Source organism: Carcharhinus amblyrhynchos, chromosome 3, assembly GCF_965287045.1.
Source record: "Carcharhinus amblyrhynchos chromosome 3, sCarAmb.v2.hapA, whole genome shotgun sequence".
NCBI lineage: Eukaryota > Metazoa > Chordata > Chondrichthyes > Carcharhiniformes > Carcharhinidae > Carcharhinus > Carcharhinus amblyrhynchos.
The window spans coordinates 73,220,018-73,236,467 of record NC_137326.1 but is presented as its reverse complement, the minus strand read 5'-3'; the positions used below and the strand labels follow the sequence as shown (position 1 = coordinate 73,236,467).

At 47.3% G+C, this 16,450-nt stretch overlaps 1 protein-coding gene across 1 annotated transcript in view; it reads left to right on the top strand.

Moving 5' to 3' along the window:
* Positions 1–2,100: 2,100 nt before the first annotated feature.
* ankmy1 (ankyrin repeat and MYND domain containing 1) overlaps positions 2,101–16,450 on the top strand; it is an 81,067-nt gene continuing 66,717 nt past the window's right edge. Inside the window, exons 1-3 of the mRNA XM_080186125.1 lie at positions 2,101–2,484; positions 4,681–4,827; positions 14,536–15,008. Of these exons, the coding sequence (XP_080042251.1) occupies positions 2,101–2,484; positions 4,681–4,827; positions 14,536–15,008 (1,004 nt within the window). The remainder of the gene's footprint in view (positions 2,485–4,680; positions 4,828–14,535; positions 15,009–16,450) is intronic.

Genomic DNA, 16,450 nt, shown 5'->3' with positions numbered 1-16,450 from the left:
CAGTATAGCTGTAATCCCAGGATAAATTTCCTGGGATTGCTGTAATTCTGGGAAAATTCTCCTGGAATGACTGTAATCCTAGGCTAGCTGTACTCCCAGAATAACTACCAGGGATGGTTGTAATCCAAGAATTACTATTCCAGGATACTGTCCCAGAAGGGCTAAAAATCCAGTACATTGCAATCCCAGGATAATTGTCCTCTGATGAGTGTAATCCCAGGATATCTGTAATTCCAAGATAACTGTCCCAGATTAGTGTAATTCCAGGAAAGCTGTAATTACAAAATAGGTGTAACCAGGGATAATTGTCCCAGCATAGCTGTGTTCCTGAGCCAACTGTCCCAGGATGACTGTAATCCTGGGATATTTGTAATCCTGGGATAACAGCCCTGGGCTAGCTTTAATCCTGGGGTAATTGACCCACTATAACTGTAATCCCATGATAAGTATTCTGGGATGGCTGTCATTCTGGACTAGCAGTAATCCTTGATAATTGTTTTGGGTGTAATTCTGGGATAGGGAGGAAGGTTGCACAGTGATTAGCATTGCTGCCTCACAGCTCCAGGGTCCGGGGTTTGATTCCCGGCTTGGGTCACTGTCTGTGTGGTGTTTGTACATTCTCCCAGTGCCTGCATGGGTTTCCTCCGGGTGCTCCGATTTCCTCCCACAGTCCAAAAGACATGCTAGTTAGGTGAATTCGTCATGCTGAATTCTGCCTCAGTGTACCCGAACAGTCGACTAGGGATTTCCACAGTAACCTCACTGCGGTGTTAATGTAAGCCTATTTGTGATGCTAATAAATAAACTTTAAACAGTACTCTGGAGCTAGCTCTAGTCGAGGGAAAGCTGAACTCTGGGGATAGCTGTAACCCTGGGATAACTGTAATCCCGGGATAGATGTCATTCTGGGATGGCTGTACTCCCGGGATAACTGCAACCCCCAGATAGCTGTAATCCCAGGATAGATGTCCCTTTGGGATGGCTGTACTCCTGGGATAGCTGTAATCCTGGGATAGATGTCACTCTGGGATGGCTGTACTCCCGGGATAGCTGAATTCCTGGGATAGATGTCACTCTGGGATGGCTGTACTCCCAGGATAGCTGTAATCCTGGGATTGATGTCACTCTGGGATAGCTGTACTCCCGGGATAGCTGTAATCCTGGGATAGAAGTCACTCTGGGATGGCTGTAATCCTGGGATAGCTGTAATCCTGGGATTGATGTCACTCTGGGATGGCTGTAATCCTGGGATTGATGTCACTCTGGGATGGCTGTACTCCCGGGATAGCTGTAATCCTGGGATTGATGTCACTCTGGGATAGCTGTAATCCTGGGATTGATGTCACTCTGGGATGGCTGTACTCCCGGGATAGCTGTAATCCTGGGATAGATGTCACTCTGGGATGGCTGTAATCCCGGGATAGCTGTAATCCTGGGATAGATGTCACTCTGGGATGGCTGTAATCCTGGGATTGATGTCACTCTGGGATGGCTGTACTCCCGGGATAGCTGTAATCCTGGGATTGATGTTACTCTGGGATGGCTGTACTCCCAGGATAGCTGTAATCCCGGGATAGCTGTAATCCTGGGATTGATGTCACTCTGGGATGGCTGTACTCCCGGGATGGCTGTAATTCCGGCACAGCTGTAATCCTGGGATTGATGTCACTCTGGGATGGCTGTAATCCCGGGATAGCTGTAATCCTGGGATTGATGTCACTCTGGGATGGCTGTAATTCCAGGATAGCTGTAATCCTGGGATTGATGTCACTCTGGGATGGCTGTAATCCCGGGATAGCTGTAATTCTGGGATAGATGTCACTCTGGGATGGCTGTAATCCCGGGATAGCTGTAATCCTGGGATTGATGTCACTCTGGGATGGCTGTAATCCCGGGATAGCTGTAATCCTGGGATTGATGTCACTCTGGGATGGCTGTAATCCCGGGATAGCTGTAATCCTGGGATTGATGTCACTTTGGGATGGCTGTAATCCCGGGATAGCTGTAATCCTGGGATAGATGTCGCTCTGGGATGGCTGTAATCCCGGGATAGCTGTAATCCCGGGATAGCTGTAATCCTGGGATAGATGTCACTTTGGGATGGCTGTGCTGGATAGCAGGTTTCTCGCTTGCTGCGCTCTGTATCGATTCGGTTGCCCCGGTAACGTTGCAATTGTTTGCTTTCAATCTCCGGGAGACAGGCGGCTCCGGGTTCTCCGGCCCCGCTGCCGCCGCTGCAGCAGCAGCATGCTTTCCCCGGGACCCCCCAGCTCCCGGAATCAGACCCCCAATGCTTCAAACCAACTCCTGGGACCGCTGGAGCCGCAGGAAGTCATCAGGATGACAGCTAAACCCAGCGGCTTGGATCTCAAAGTTCCGCTTGAAGTGGGAGTTCAGGACTGGCTGAATGGCTGGAAATACGAGGGGGAGTTTGAAGAAAACCTCAAGCACGGCCAGGGGGTCTTCCAGTGGGAGAATGGAGAGGTAAGCGACCACAACCGACAGCAAAATGGGACTGCAGTTAGATTGACAAAAAGTTCCATTTACCAGACCTATTTCCATCTATCGACCTCTCAAATCAAAATTTCAACATTGACGTTTCTGTCTCAATTACTTACTCCTGAAAATGAATGCCACAATTTTAAACACTCGCTGTGCTCTCTGTTCTCAAGCTACACCGTTAAATTTTTATGGTCAACAGTTTCCTTGACTACTGTAAACATACAAGTCTGGCCCATCCCTTTATAAATCTGTGCCGTTCAATTGAGAAGGGGCATCAGGTACAGCCAGGTCTACAAATTAAATAGTTGCTATTGAGTAGAAGCATAGAATCTCTATATTACTGAAGGAGGCCATTCAGACCATTGAGTCTGTGCCACCTTTCCACCTCTGTCTAGCATTCACAGTATTTTGCTTTGATTTGGCATAGTGGCACATTAGTTAGTACTGTGCCTTACAGCGCCAGGGATCCAGGTTTAATTCCAGCCTCAGGTGACTGGGTGGAGTTTGCAGGTCCTCCCTGTGGCTGCATGTGTTTCACCCAGATGTTCCAGTTTCCTTCCACTCTCCAAAGATGTGTGGGTTAGGGGGATTGGCCATGCTAAATTGACCCTTAGTGTGCCAAGATGTGTACATTAGTTGGGTTATGTGTGGGGTTACGGGGATAGAGAGAGGCGGGGCGGGATGGGCCCAGGTGAATTGCTTCTTCAGCAAGTCGGTGCAGACTTGATAAGCTTACTAGCTCCAAAAGCTAGAATTGTGAAACAAGATCAGGACATGCTGGAGTGTGGAAGGTATGGTTAATGTTTCAGATGAATGACTTGCTGAAAAAGCATCCCCCCCTCCCCGTCACCCCACTGTATCACCGTAACCCAATATTGAAGTTTTGATTTGAGAGGCCAATAGATGGAAACAGGATTGGTAAATTGAGCTATTTGTCAGTCTGTGAATCTAATGACCATTCCAGAGACCTGAAATTCTAATGCTCTGTAGATGCTGACAGACCAACTGAGTGTTTCAAGTACTTCTTGTTTTTATTGCGAAAATGTTTATAGATGTGTAGCACCAGCAACCCCAGCAGGGAACAAGGTGGTGTTTTTGAATCAGGAATGAGCCTAAATATTTTCAATATTCATTCTTTTGCTTTTCAAGCTAGCTCTACCACCTATAAGTTACATTCTCAAAAAGCTCCAACAGATTGTTCAACATCATTTCCCTTTCATAAATCTATGTTGACTTTGTCCAATAACACCATTACTTTCTAAGTTTCCTGTTAGCATGCTCTTTATTATAGATTCTAGTATTTTCTCTACAACTGATGTCAGGCTAACAGGTCTGCAGTTCCTCATCTCTCTTCCTCCTTTCTTAAATAGTGGGATTACATTTTCCACTTTCCAAATTGCAAGAACCATGTCAGGATCTACAGAGTTTTGCAAGGTGCATCCACTATCTCTACAGCCACCTCTTTCAGCATTCTGTAATGTACATATTCAGATCCAGCAATTTTATCTACTTTAAATCCTATTAATTTCTCTAGTGTTTCTTTTTCACTAATCTTAATATCTTGCAGCTCCTCATTTATACTCCATTATTTTTAGTTTTTTAGCATTTTCTTCTGCGAAGACAGATGCAATGGGTGGGATTACCTGCACACCCCCATGGCGTCTTTCGACGCAGCCCGCCATTGGCTGGTGGCGTGATCTTCTGATCTCACTGTCAATGAGGTTTCCCATTCTATGCACGCCCCCCCACCCCTACCCTCACCGCCTCTGGGAAACCCGTAGCTCCACTGTCGACAGGAACAGACTGAAAATTCTGGCCAAAGTATTTGCTTAGCTTCTGTGCCATTTCCTTATTTGATGTTCAGGGTTAGTCAGTAAAAGTAATTTCCCAGTTTTGGAGCCACAAACCTATCCACTGGGAACACTCAGTGCAAATTGTTTTCCAGTCCAATTTGTATGAGTGGGAATTCTGCTGTGTGGCAGTTTCTGCATTTGCAGTGTGGAAATTGGAATGAAGATTGAATACATGAAGATCAGGAAAACATACTTAATAAGTGCAACTTTTTGTTATTGCATCTCTTATCCTTTTGTGCTCTTTCATCATCTAAGCAGTTCAAGGATTGACTTCTTTCTTGTGTCGCACTGCCCCATCGTGACCATTTGCATCTTATTATTGCAGTATTACGTAGGGCAGTTCTTCAAAGATCATCGCCATGGAAATGGGACCTATGTCTGGCCAGATGGCAGCAAGTTCACAGGAATGTTTTACTTGGATCGAAAAGATGGATATGGGACCTTGGAAATGAAGGATGGCTCGATATTCCAGGTATTCAAAAAGCTTAACCTATGCAGAGGAAAGAGTGTTAAATATCTTTCTTGAAGGTGAGGTTTTCTTTTCACTCATTATCTAAATGCAGCCATTTGCAGGCAAGGCCAGCAAATCACCCATTGCCCTTGAAAGCAGCCTTCCATCTTGAACAGCTGCAATTCACGTAGTGTAGGCTATGTTGGAACTTCTGAGATTTTGATCTTGTGACAGTGAAGGGACAGCAGTATAGTTCCAAGTCAGGATGGTGAGAGAATTGGAGGGAAACTTGCAGATGGTGGCATTCCCATGCATCTGATACTTTTTCCTTTCTAGGTGGCAGAGGTCAGGTGTTTGGAAAGTGCTGCGTAAGAAGCCTTGGCATATTGCTGAAATGCAACCTGTGGATAGCACACAGGCAGTTATGTTACACTTGTGATGAATGGAATGAACGTTCTGGTGGTCAAAGTAAATTGTGTAGGCAGGAAAGAATTCCCAAATTGGCATTGTTAGCAGAGAACTAGTGCACCAATATGCATTGGGGATTGGTAGGCACGCTGACCACTATTTCCAATCTGGGGCAAAATCACAGATTAGCTAATAGCATGAATTTGAAGAACAGAGTATTCTTCAAATTCATGCCATTTCTCCCACAGTCCCACAATATATTGGGCCTGATTTTACCACCACATTATCAAGTTTTCGTGCCCGAAAACAGACACAAAGTTGGGTGTGAGGCGAGTATCGTGATCAGTGTCCGTCTCCACACCAGTTCCCCCTTTACCAAGGCCCAAAAATGGACATGATCAGGACTGTGCCCGAAACAGGCACGATGGTCATTTAAATGCATTTGAATGCATTTAAATTGAATTAATAGGCTGCACGCCCAACTTTACCAGCATTTACCACTGAGTTTGCCAATCCAGATCAACGCAAAACAGACATGCTCCATAAAAGTCCGATTTGGGTGCTCCATCAGTGAAGGTTAGTGAGGAGGTAAGTGCATAGCTCTTACGGCGCTCTGCTGATATGGGTGCCCTTTCGTTGCAGTCATTTTCTTTCCTGGGTTGGTGGCGGCTCTGAGAGTGTGTGGGGTGGGGGTAAGGGGCTGATGTTCTGCAGGGTTTGCAACGCCTGATTTGCAGCACACTCCTGGGTCTCAGCACTGACCTCGGGTCTTGTGGTGCTGCTGGGTCCTAGCGCACTCAGCTCACTTCCAGCTGAAACTTGTGCACAAAGCCCTTGCAAATTGCACTGCTACAGACTCTCAACTTTTCAAGGAGCTGTGACTGTGGGGAGCATGTGACTGGGGGAATTGGAGGGTCTGTGACTGTGGGGAGTATGTGACTGGGGGAATTGGAGGGTCTGTGACTGTGGGGAGTATGTGTCTGGGGGAATTGGAGGGTCTGTGACTGTGGGGAGTATGTGTCTGGGGGAATGGGGGGTCTGTGACTGTGGGGAGTATGTGACTGGGGGAATTGGAGGGTCTGTGACTGTGGGGAGTATGTGACTGGGGGAATGGGGGGTCTGTGACTGTGGGGAGTATGTGTCTGGGGGAATTGGAGGGTCTGTGACTGTGGGGAGTATGAGTCTGGGGGAATTGGAGGGTCTGTGACTGTGGGGAGTATGCGTCTGGGGGAATTGGAGGGTCTGTGACTGTGGGGAGTATGTGTCTGGGGGAATGGGGGGTGCTGTGAATGTGGGAAGCATGTGACAGGGGGAATTGGAAGGAATGGACAGTGACTGTTACCCCCCACAGAGTAACAAGGAGGCTTTTGCAATGCAGCTAATTGATCTTGCTGTTCTTTTGGTTGCTACTGGAACTGAGGAGGAGGAGCTGGAGGAAGAATTGTGGCACAGGAGGCCTGGGTCTTACTACTACCAGGGCCGGAGGGAGATGACCACCAGAGACAGGGAGTGGCTGCCATTCACTGGGGGGATGAGGGCGTAGGAGAAGGAGGGAGCAGACACCTCCACGGCAGTTTTGTGCACGAGTGTCATTTGAACAGATGTCAGACACCGTGTGCCGCCGACGTCTCCGTCTTTGAAAGGGGACAACACCTATGCAACCTGTTGCAGGACCTGGCACCTAGAGGCAGGGGGAGACACCCACTCTCGGTGGCTGTCAAATTGATGGCTGCTTTGAACTTTCATACACTGGCTTCTTCCAGATCCCTAGTGGAGATGTCTGTGGCATCTCCCAGTCTGCTATGCGTACCTGTGTTAAGCAGGTCACAGAAGCCCTGTATACCCGGGCTGGGCAGTACATCAAATTTAACCTGGACCAGACCCATCAGGAAGCCCGGGTGTAGGGTTCACAGATATTGCGGTGATGCCTAACGTACAGGGGGTCATCGACTGCACCCATGTCACCCTCAAGGCCCCCCTACAGAATTCGCGAAGATTCATCAGCAGAAAGGGGGGGTTCCACTCCCCGAATGTTCAAATAGTGCGTGTGACCACAATATGAACATTATGCAAGTCTGCGCAAGACATCCAGGGAGTGTCCACGACAGCTTCATTTTCAGGAGCTTGGACATCCTGGAGGCATTTGAGGAGAAGCCCAGACTGCGGGGCTGGCTCATGGATAATATGGGTTACCCGCTTCGGACATGCTAATGACGCCAGTGCAGGTGCCTGTGATTGAGATGGAGACCCACTACAATGAGGCCCATGTAGTCACCCACGCAATAATGGAGAGGTGCACTGGGCTCCTCAAGATGTGATTCCGGTGCCTGGACCGATCTGGCAGGGCCCTCCAACACAGCCCTGTGATCTCTTCCCACATCATGGTCGTGAGCTGGGCCTCGCATAATCTGGCACAGCAAGAGAGGTGACATATTGGAGGAGGAGGGCGTGGAAGCTGACCAGCCAGGCGTCGCTGGGGAGGATGACCAGCAGGAGGAGGAGGAAGAATAGAAAGAGCACGCCGAGGAACGCCACCCAGGTGCTGGAGGGCTGGCAGATCAAACGAAGAATGTGAGCGCAGCAAGGGAGGCCCTGGTACCCAGGCAGTTCAATTGCTAAGGGCTTGTGTCTGTGGGTTCCATCCACTACCACCCCCTCCCCCAAAATTCCTTCCCTCTCCTGCATCATTATCACAGAGTGGTGTGCCTGTGTTTGCAATTTTTTTGGCAGGGAGGGTGATGACAACTCGCCAAGCTCCATTATGATGATACAAACTAGTCTGACTCCTACCTGAGCTCCACATGCACGCTGGCACCTGGGCCCACGTAGTGAGTACGGGATCTGAAAACCCCATACAGGGCCTTGGGTGGGTGGGGATCACTCGTGGGTTCTGGGGAACAGTGACTTCCTTTTCTGAGTGACACAGCATTGAGGACTTCTCCAACCGACATCAACATGAAGCATCCCTCCGGCAATCATCAATGGAAGAGGATTCCTATTCGAGACAAATTTGAGACAAATTAGTCGCAGGTGGGTGGTGAAAAAGCTTTCAATTGCAATATAGGTGTTTAAATAAGATGTTCTAACATAAAAAACTTGTGAACAGAAAACTTCAAGGTGTTTAAATATCTTTTTAACTAGTGCAGCCCTTCACCTGTGCCATCTCATTGCAACTAACCAGACATGCCCTACTCTACACCTCAGTGATTTCCCGGAATGTACATAGGAGGTGGAGGGGCCAGCTGCCTATCTTGCCCCGTGGCCTGTTACGTGTGTGGCGGGCACCCTCTGGAAGTCCTGGATCTTGATGGCCTTGGCCTGCTTGCAGATGTTTGGGATGTTTCCATGACACCCTCTTCATCCCGCTGCCCTGGTGTCAGGAAGGGGTCAGTCAGAAGGTGGAGGTAGAGCCACAGCCACAGTATACTGGCTGGAAGGCCCCGGGCGTGTGCTCAAGCCTTCCTCCTCCCTTGGGGTTCCTGTGGGCCCCTGGGTCACTCCATGGAATGGCAGTGCTTCTGTAGTGAGCTCCAGAAGCTCCGACATCACCTTGCACTGTCAATCCTGCATCCTACCCAGGATGGTTGCACCCTCTGCAATGGCCACTTGACTTGTAGGCCACCTCTCAAGGCCGCAGCAAGTATCCTCTGAGACTGGGCCAACACTCTGCAACCCCTCAGCTGTGGCCCTCAAACTCTGTTCTCATCCCATTCACTTGGCTGTAAAGATGTTCCTTAAAGGTCACTATCGTATCTGCGTCTGCGACCTCCCCCGGCGGTGAGTTCCAGGCATCCACTACTCTCTCTGCACAAATAAACATGCTTCATACATCTCCTTTAAACCTTGCCTCTTGCAACTTAAACTCGTGGCCTCAAGAAGTTGCCTCAAAGTGAGTGGGGAATGACAGATGCTCACCTCTTGATGGGAGTCCGACCATGCTGTCACTGACAGCCCGCATCTCGCCTTCTCTTGAGAGCTCCAACGCCCGCTCCTCAAAGTGGGTGAGGACCGAGTGGCTCACCACCCCGTCTGTATTTTCTCACGGGTGTTATGGTCGCTCTTCTCCTGTGGAGATAGAAGGAACCATGGAAGAAATGGTTACGTGACTCCTGCAGAATATCAGGTGGTGGCCCTAAGAGGATAAGCACAATGGGGCTCTTGGTGGTGCGGGGGGTGGGGGGAGAAGATAGGAAGGAGCTGTTTGGGCATTTTGGGGGTCAGGGGGCTGGAAGCATGCAGGATGCTGGGGATGGGAGGATCTGGGGGAAGATGCAGGATGGGGTTCAGCACTCAGCCTTGCTGCATGGATGAGGTCATTGATATTTTTCCTGCACTGCTTCCCCAGTTTGGGGCAGGGGAGTTGGGGGGGGGGGGGGGGGGGGGGGCGTGCCCTGGCACTGACCGAGGCAGCGACTGCCCCCCAGGCTGCATTTCCATCAGAACCCTTGGGGGGAGAGGGTGTCGCACCTCACCTCTGCTGCATCCAGTAGCCTCAGTATTTATCAAATAAATCGGTCGGACTTAAACCTGGTGTTGTCAGACTTTTTACTCCAGTAGCCTCCCCAGGTCACCCTCAGAAAATCGAGGGGCTGGCCGTTGCACATTGTGTGCAGCAATGCCTGCCTGCCTGTCCGTTCTTGAGTTTTTAAAGGAGTTGCCCCTTGTTAGAGCAGATCAGCTGCAGACAGTTTGTCAGAGCATTCCAGCAAGTTCCGTGTAGTTTGTTTGTTAGCATTGAGGGGAAGGCAAGTGAGCACAGTGTGCTGATGGGGAGGAGAGGGGGGTTGGGTGGAGGGCTGTGGATCAATGCCTCAGTGACTGGGTACTCTGCCTGAGATCAGTGGGAGGGGTGGGGGGTGGTCTGCTGCCACTCTACCTGGGATTGGTGGGGAGAAGGGGGAGGGCCTGCAATCAGTTTGGTTAGGGGGGGATAAGGGGATCAGTAATGTTGTGGGCGGTGGGGCAATGTCTATGGGGGTCAGGGGGAGGCATTATCTGGGCCAGGAAGGGTGTGGCAAGAGAGCATTATTCTATCGTTTTTTTCTGTGCACGCGCAGTTGGAGGCGCCGATTGGAGCTGCAGGGCTTCGGGCGTGTTAAGCCCCACCCACAGGCTTCTGCAGTGCGCTTCAGAATTGCTGATATTTTGCAGGCAGAGCGCATGCGGGGGTGCCTCAGAACAGGTCTAAAAGTCAGATCTGAAACACTCCCAGTTTCAAGTCCGCCCAACACTTAAAATCAAAATGGTAAAATCGGACCCAATGTGTCTGTTTCTGTCCGGGATTCAGCATGTTGTTGTTGAGGGCTGTTCAGCTTTAAGAGCAATAAAGGGAGATAAAGGATAAAGAAATCAACATGGAAGGGCTAGATTGAGATAAGGCAAACTAAGAGAAGCTAAGGAAGAGATAGAGACATGAAGATAAATGGATCTATAATATGTAAATTAATTGCAAAAGAGAATAGTGCAAAGGTCTGGCAGCTAATATGATTCATATATATAAAAAGGGCAATGGAACAGGTCAAGAGAACTATAGATCAGTCAACTTAATGCAGAAAAGATAATGGAATCCTTGCTCGCTGATTTCATAGGAGAACATGTCTAAGGCAAAAATGTAATAAAGAGTAATCAGTCACTTCTCAAAAGTGACAATCATGCTTGTCCAACTTTTTTGAATTTTTTGAAGAAATAGCAGGAACATCATAAAATTTAATAGAAACTCAGAGCAGGAGTAGGCTATTCAGCTCTTCAGGCTTTCCCCACCAGCCAATAAGATCATGACTGATCTGATTGTGAACTCAGCCCCATTTTCTTTCCTGCTTACTCCCCCAACCCTTGCCTCTTTTTGTGGATCATCGGTCTGTCTAACTCAAACTTGAATATATTTCATGACCCAGAGCACACTCCCAGTAAGGGAAGAGAATTCCAAAGGCTAAAAATCCTCCTTGTCTTAAGTGGGAGACTAACTATTTTAAACTGTGCCTCCCTAGTTCCAGATTCCCCCTTAAGTGAACCATCCTCTCAGTATTTACCCTGTCAAGTTCTCTCAGAAACTTGTATGTTTTAACAAGATCACCTCTCATTTTTCTAAATGCCAATGAGTGTAGGCCCTAAACTCATTGAGTCCTGCTCAACCTTTTTTCATGAAGCCAACACCCTCATCCTAGGAATCAGCTAATGAATCTTCTATGAACTGCTTTCAATTCAAATATATCCATCCTTATCAGCACGTGAGGTGTGATCTCACCAATAAATGTAGCAAGACTTCCCTACCTTTATGCTCCATCTATCTTACAAAAGAGGCAAGAGTAGACATGAGTAAGGCAGTGGATATGATATACTTAGGCTTTCAGAAGACCTTTGATAGCACCACATAGTGAATTGATGACTAAGGTCAAAGTATGGGGAGTCGGGGAAAGAAACCCAGCTGCAGAAGAGAAACTTGGGCCAGAATTTTACTGGCCTGCGCCAGCGAGGGGCCGAACATGGAAATGTCCGTTGACCTCGGGTGGGATTTTACAGTTTTGGGACGAAGAGGCTTTAAAATCCTGCCCTTGGGTTAAATGCCATTAATCAGATCTGGTGGAAGATAGGACATGGCATTCCATAGTGCTGGGACCCCTGTTGTTCAGCATTTACATTTACAATAATTTGGATTCTATAATCATAGTATGAAATCAAAATTTGTGAAGGCAGCTGCAAAAAAACCCCACGTGTTGGAAGCAGAATGCGGTTAATGTATATTTAAAATACTTTCACTTGTTAACTAGGTTGGCAGTGAGTTAGATAGCAGCCTTGATGCTTTGAAGTCAGATTTTGCTCAGGCTGATGAAAAGTAATTCTCACCTAGCATTGTTGAGGTATCCTTGACTGCATTATTGTAAGATTTTACCCTTAGGGCTCAATCGAGTTCCTATTGAGTAAGGATCAACAACACAAAACTGCCCTCACTTATTCACATTCATGTTAAAAATAAAAGACATCCTACACCCATAGAATAAGTGCCAACTGAATATTAAACAACATTAAACCTTTGCCAATTCAGGTACCAAAGCATATGTTATGTCACAGGATTTGTAATCCAGATGCCGGGATTAATGATCTGGAGGACAAAGTTCACAACCCATCATGCAATGGTAAAATTTAAATTCAATTAATTAAACCAGGTTAAAATTCCGATGCCCACAAAAATACCAGATTGTTGTAAAAATCCATATGCTTTACCGATGCCCTTTGGGAAGGAAATTTTTACATAATAGCGGAAGAATGTTCTTGGCACATTTTTCTTCTTTTAATCCATAGCAGGCAGTATGAGGCTTATATTGTGCAACTTGTTTGAATGTCCCTGTGTGGGATGGTGGGAAGACAACACCAGTGGATCATCTTAGGGTGACTACCAAAAAACATAGATCTCAAGCCACTAAAGCCTGGGCACCCCTGGTGTGGAGTACTGGTCTCCTGACTTAAGGAAGGAACATTGGAACCAGTTCATAGAAGGTTTATTAGGGGAATACCTAGAATGGGTGGATTGTCTTATGAGGAAAAATTGGACAGCTAGACTGATATTTGCTCGAGTTTAGAATGGTAAGAGGTGACTTGATTGAAACATATCCTAAGGGGTTTTAACAGGGTAGATACGAAGATGACGTTTCCTCTTGTGGGAGAATCTAGAACTAGGTGTCACTGTTTTAAAATAAATTTAAGGCAGAGATGGGAGTATTCTTCTCTCAGCGGGCACTGAGTCTTTGAAGTTCTCACTCAAAAGACGGTGGAAGCAGAGACTTTGATTATTTTTAAGGCAATACTAGAGAGATTAGCAAGGGGGTGAAAGGTTGTTGGGAGTAGATGGGAGGTTACAATCAGATCAGCCGTGAACTTATTGAATGGCAGAGAAGGGTCAAGGTACCGAGTGGCCTAGGCCTGCTCTTAATTCATATGTTAGGAGGGTTGTAAGGAATTTAGGATAAATTTCCATACTCAGCATGGTGAGAATGTGAAACTCATTGGCTGGAATTTTACCGCACACCCACTCTGGAATCAGGGCGGGTGAGGATCGCAGAATGGCATTCTCCATTGGCCTCAGGAGAGATCTTATGGGTCTTGGGTGGACGTGCTGGTAAAAATTAGGCAATTGTCATGTGGAATAAGCTGAGGCGAATAGTATAGATTTGTTCAAAGGGAAGCTAGGTAAGCATATGGGGGAAGAAGGAATTGAAGTAGTTCCCATAAGCCATCCCTCTTCCTACCATTATTTCCATGTGTGGTCCCTTGGAGGCCTCATCGTCCCTCAGCTATACATTCCCTGGGTCAATTTGGAACTGATGCATTGTTATATACTGTTCGGTTCAGTTGGCTGGATAGCTGGTTTGTGATGCAGAGCAATGGCAACAGCGCGGGTTCAATTCCTGTACAGGCTGAGGTTATTTATGAAGACCCCATCTTCTCAATCTTCCCCTCACCTGAAGTGTGGTGACCCTCAGGTTAAAATCACCACCAATCAGCGCTCTTCGTCAATGGGGGAGGCAGCGAATGGTCATTTGGGATTCTGGTAACTTTCCCTTTTACTGTTCCATCACTAATCTTCCTGTGCAGTAGTATAGTCATCAAGAGTCTAATGGAGGATGAGCTGTAGGTCACATGTACCCCACATAACCTGGCGATCCAGCAGTGTTTTTCTAATACCCTGTTCATTACTTGTTTCTTCAATTTGATTATTATGGGGGATGACAGGGCTGTCTCTCACAGTCTGGTACATTCTAAATTGGAACTCTGAGGTGAGTAATTTGAGATATATTCAAACTAATGGAAACGTGGCTTAAAATTTACACTGATAGGGTTTGGCAGTGATTATATTAGGTAATGAATCCCATTAGACAAGTTGTGAAATTGAAATCAATAGATCTGGTCACCATCGCCCCAACTACTGGCTAAGTAAATACATAGTGGCATACGAATTGTTCGTTGTGGTTATTGGCCCACTCTTGTCTTCAACTGAGTTGCATGATCCAGCAGGATAATCCGGGTGCTACATTTGGCAAAGGTGTCCCAGGATTAGGGAAGTGGACAGTTACTATCCAGAGGACCCTCTTTGCACCAAGCTCCCAGAAAAGTCAGGAATGGGGAACAGCAGCAGCTGCATGGATGTTCCCAGCCAAAATTATGAAGCACTTTGCGACCTAATGAGATATATGATCATGCTGTAGCCTCTGATCTCCTGGTTTGATGAAATTTCTTTTATAACAAATGAAAATGCGTTACCCTGGACCATTCCGCCTCAAATTGCATTTCTATAATCTGGAGTTTTTCTTTTTCTTCTTCGTTTAGGGACTTTATAAAGCCGATGAGCGTTTTGGCCCTGGAGTGTTGACCTACCCCAGTGGCCGCCAAGATGTGGGCCTGTGGTACCGGAATCACCTCATCAGGCTCTGTTCCAAAATTCCAGGAGCCTTCACAGTGAAGCATCACCCACTTTATCATTCTGACATCAAAGAGCTTGACATCCCAGTCAAAACCTACAAGGAGAAGTACTTCTGGAGAAATGATCCTGAAGACGACCCCTTCTTCTACCCTTACAAAAAGCTCCTCTTTGATGACAAGTACACTCTGCCTGCCGAGATTGCGACTTACTCCACGGATGCTGACCATTTGCCTCTTACTCGGTCTTACACGAGAGACGGTGACAGACATTTCTTTCAAGAAGAAGAAGAACTGGAAGATGAGGACAAAACAGATAAAGTCATCATCACAAACCAAACTCCTTTGATGGTTAAAATGCAGCTGCACATCCATAGGCATAGGTATACCACTCTAGATTATTCTGGAATGTTAGCCAAGTACTAGTCGTATATGATGTACATACTTTGTCCATGTGCTCCTTGATCGTGCAAGTTCTATCTCCTTTCCTCCAGGCAACAGGAGGACGGGAAAAGTCCTCCTCCCAGGCCTCTTCACTGTAGCATGAATGGAGAAGAGACTAGGAACTGAGTTGCCTTAGCAACTATCCCCTCCCTTAAACAGCCTCAAAAAAAATCAAGAGATGGGAGTAGTTGGGGAAATTGAGGCTGGCCCGGGCATGTTTGGGGGGCTAGTGATCAGTACAAAGGAGGGCAGCAGGGTGGGGCTCGTAAGGCCAGCGGGACTGGCCAGCACTTGAGCTGGCCAGCAGTTGGGAGGTTGGCAGACAGGGCCCACTGCACATGTGCTGACCTTGGCGATAACAGATCTGCACTCGTGCAGTGGCCCATTCAGTGCTATGTTGCCAGCCTCTCCAGCGGCAATAGGCCCTGACCCTTCCTTTCACCAGAGTGTGGCAGTTTCGTTTTGAAACTCCAGCTGAAAAAGCAGTGGGATTTACTCCAGTTTTTACGTGAATTCGACACTCAGAATTTTTGGGGGAGAATTGCCCCCATCTTCTCTATGCTTACCCTTTCATAATCTATGAGACCTCTGTTAGGTTACCTGTCAGGTCTTTCTCTCCAGAGAAAAGAGACCCCGCCTGTTCAATTTCCCCTGATTTGCAGAACCTCCCAGTTTTGGCACCATCCCAGTAGCACTCTCTCCCCTAATTCCATAATACTTCTATAACGTTGAGAACTTTGCACAGTATTCCAAGTGTTGTAGCACCAGATAAGTTTACCATGAGGGGCTGAGTTTTCACTTTGGGGTTGGAAAACAGGAATGCTTACTCTGCCTGTGAGGGGAAACAGTCACTCATTGAAATTTTTGCCAGGGTACCGGGAAGGCAAAGAACAGCTGGGACCTTATTCTTAACTCTCCATTTTACTAGTGTTCCATTTTAAAATGTATAAGACCAATTCAGACCAGTATTGTTATTTCCCCATTTTATTGGTTTTTTTCTTCTGGGAACCTTTTGATTGGCACAGAGACTGATTCCCTGCCCAGGCTGGCAGATGGGTTCCCAAAGCTGGAGGGCCAATCAGAGGCATTGAATGGTAAGTAACTGAGTGGGTAGTTCGGCATGAAGGTGACCTCTCAACAACTTTTTAAAATTAAATTCAAAATGGAGAAAGCAGCCAGTCCACAGCAGTTTGGTGGGGGCAAGTGGGGGGAAAAGGTAACCCCTCTACAGAGATAGGCTACACCTGCACATCTTGCCTCCCAATGGCCCTCCTTAACTTGCTTTCAACAAGGCTCTCAATGAGCCCGTTTGGCTAGCTGCCGTGTCCTGTCAGCCCGGAATTAACCTCAGACAAAATGGGTCAGGAAACTAGCATGTCAA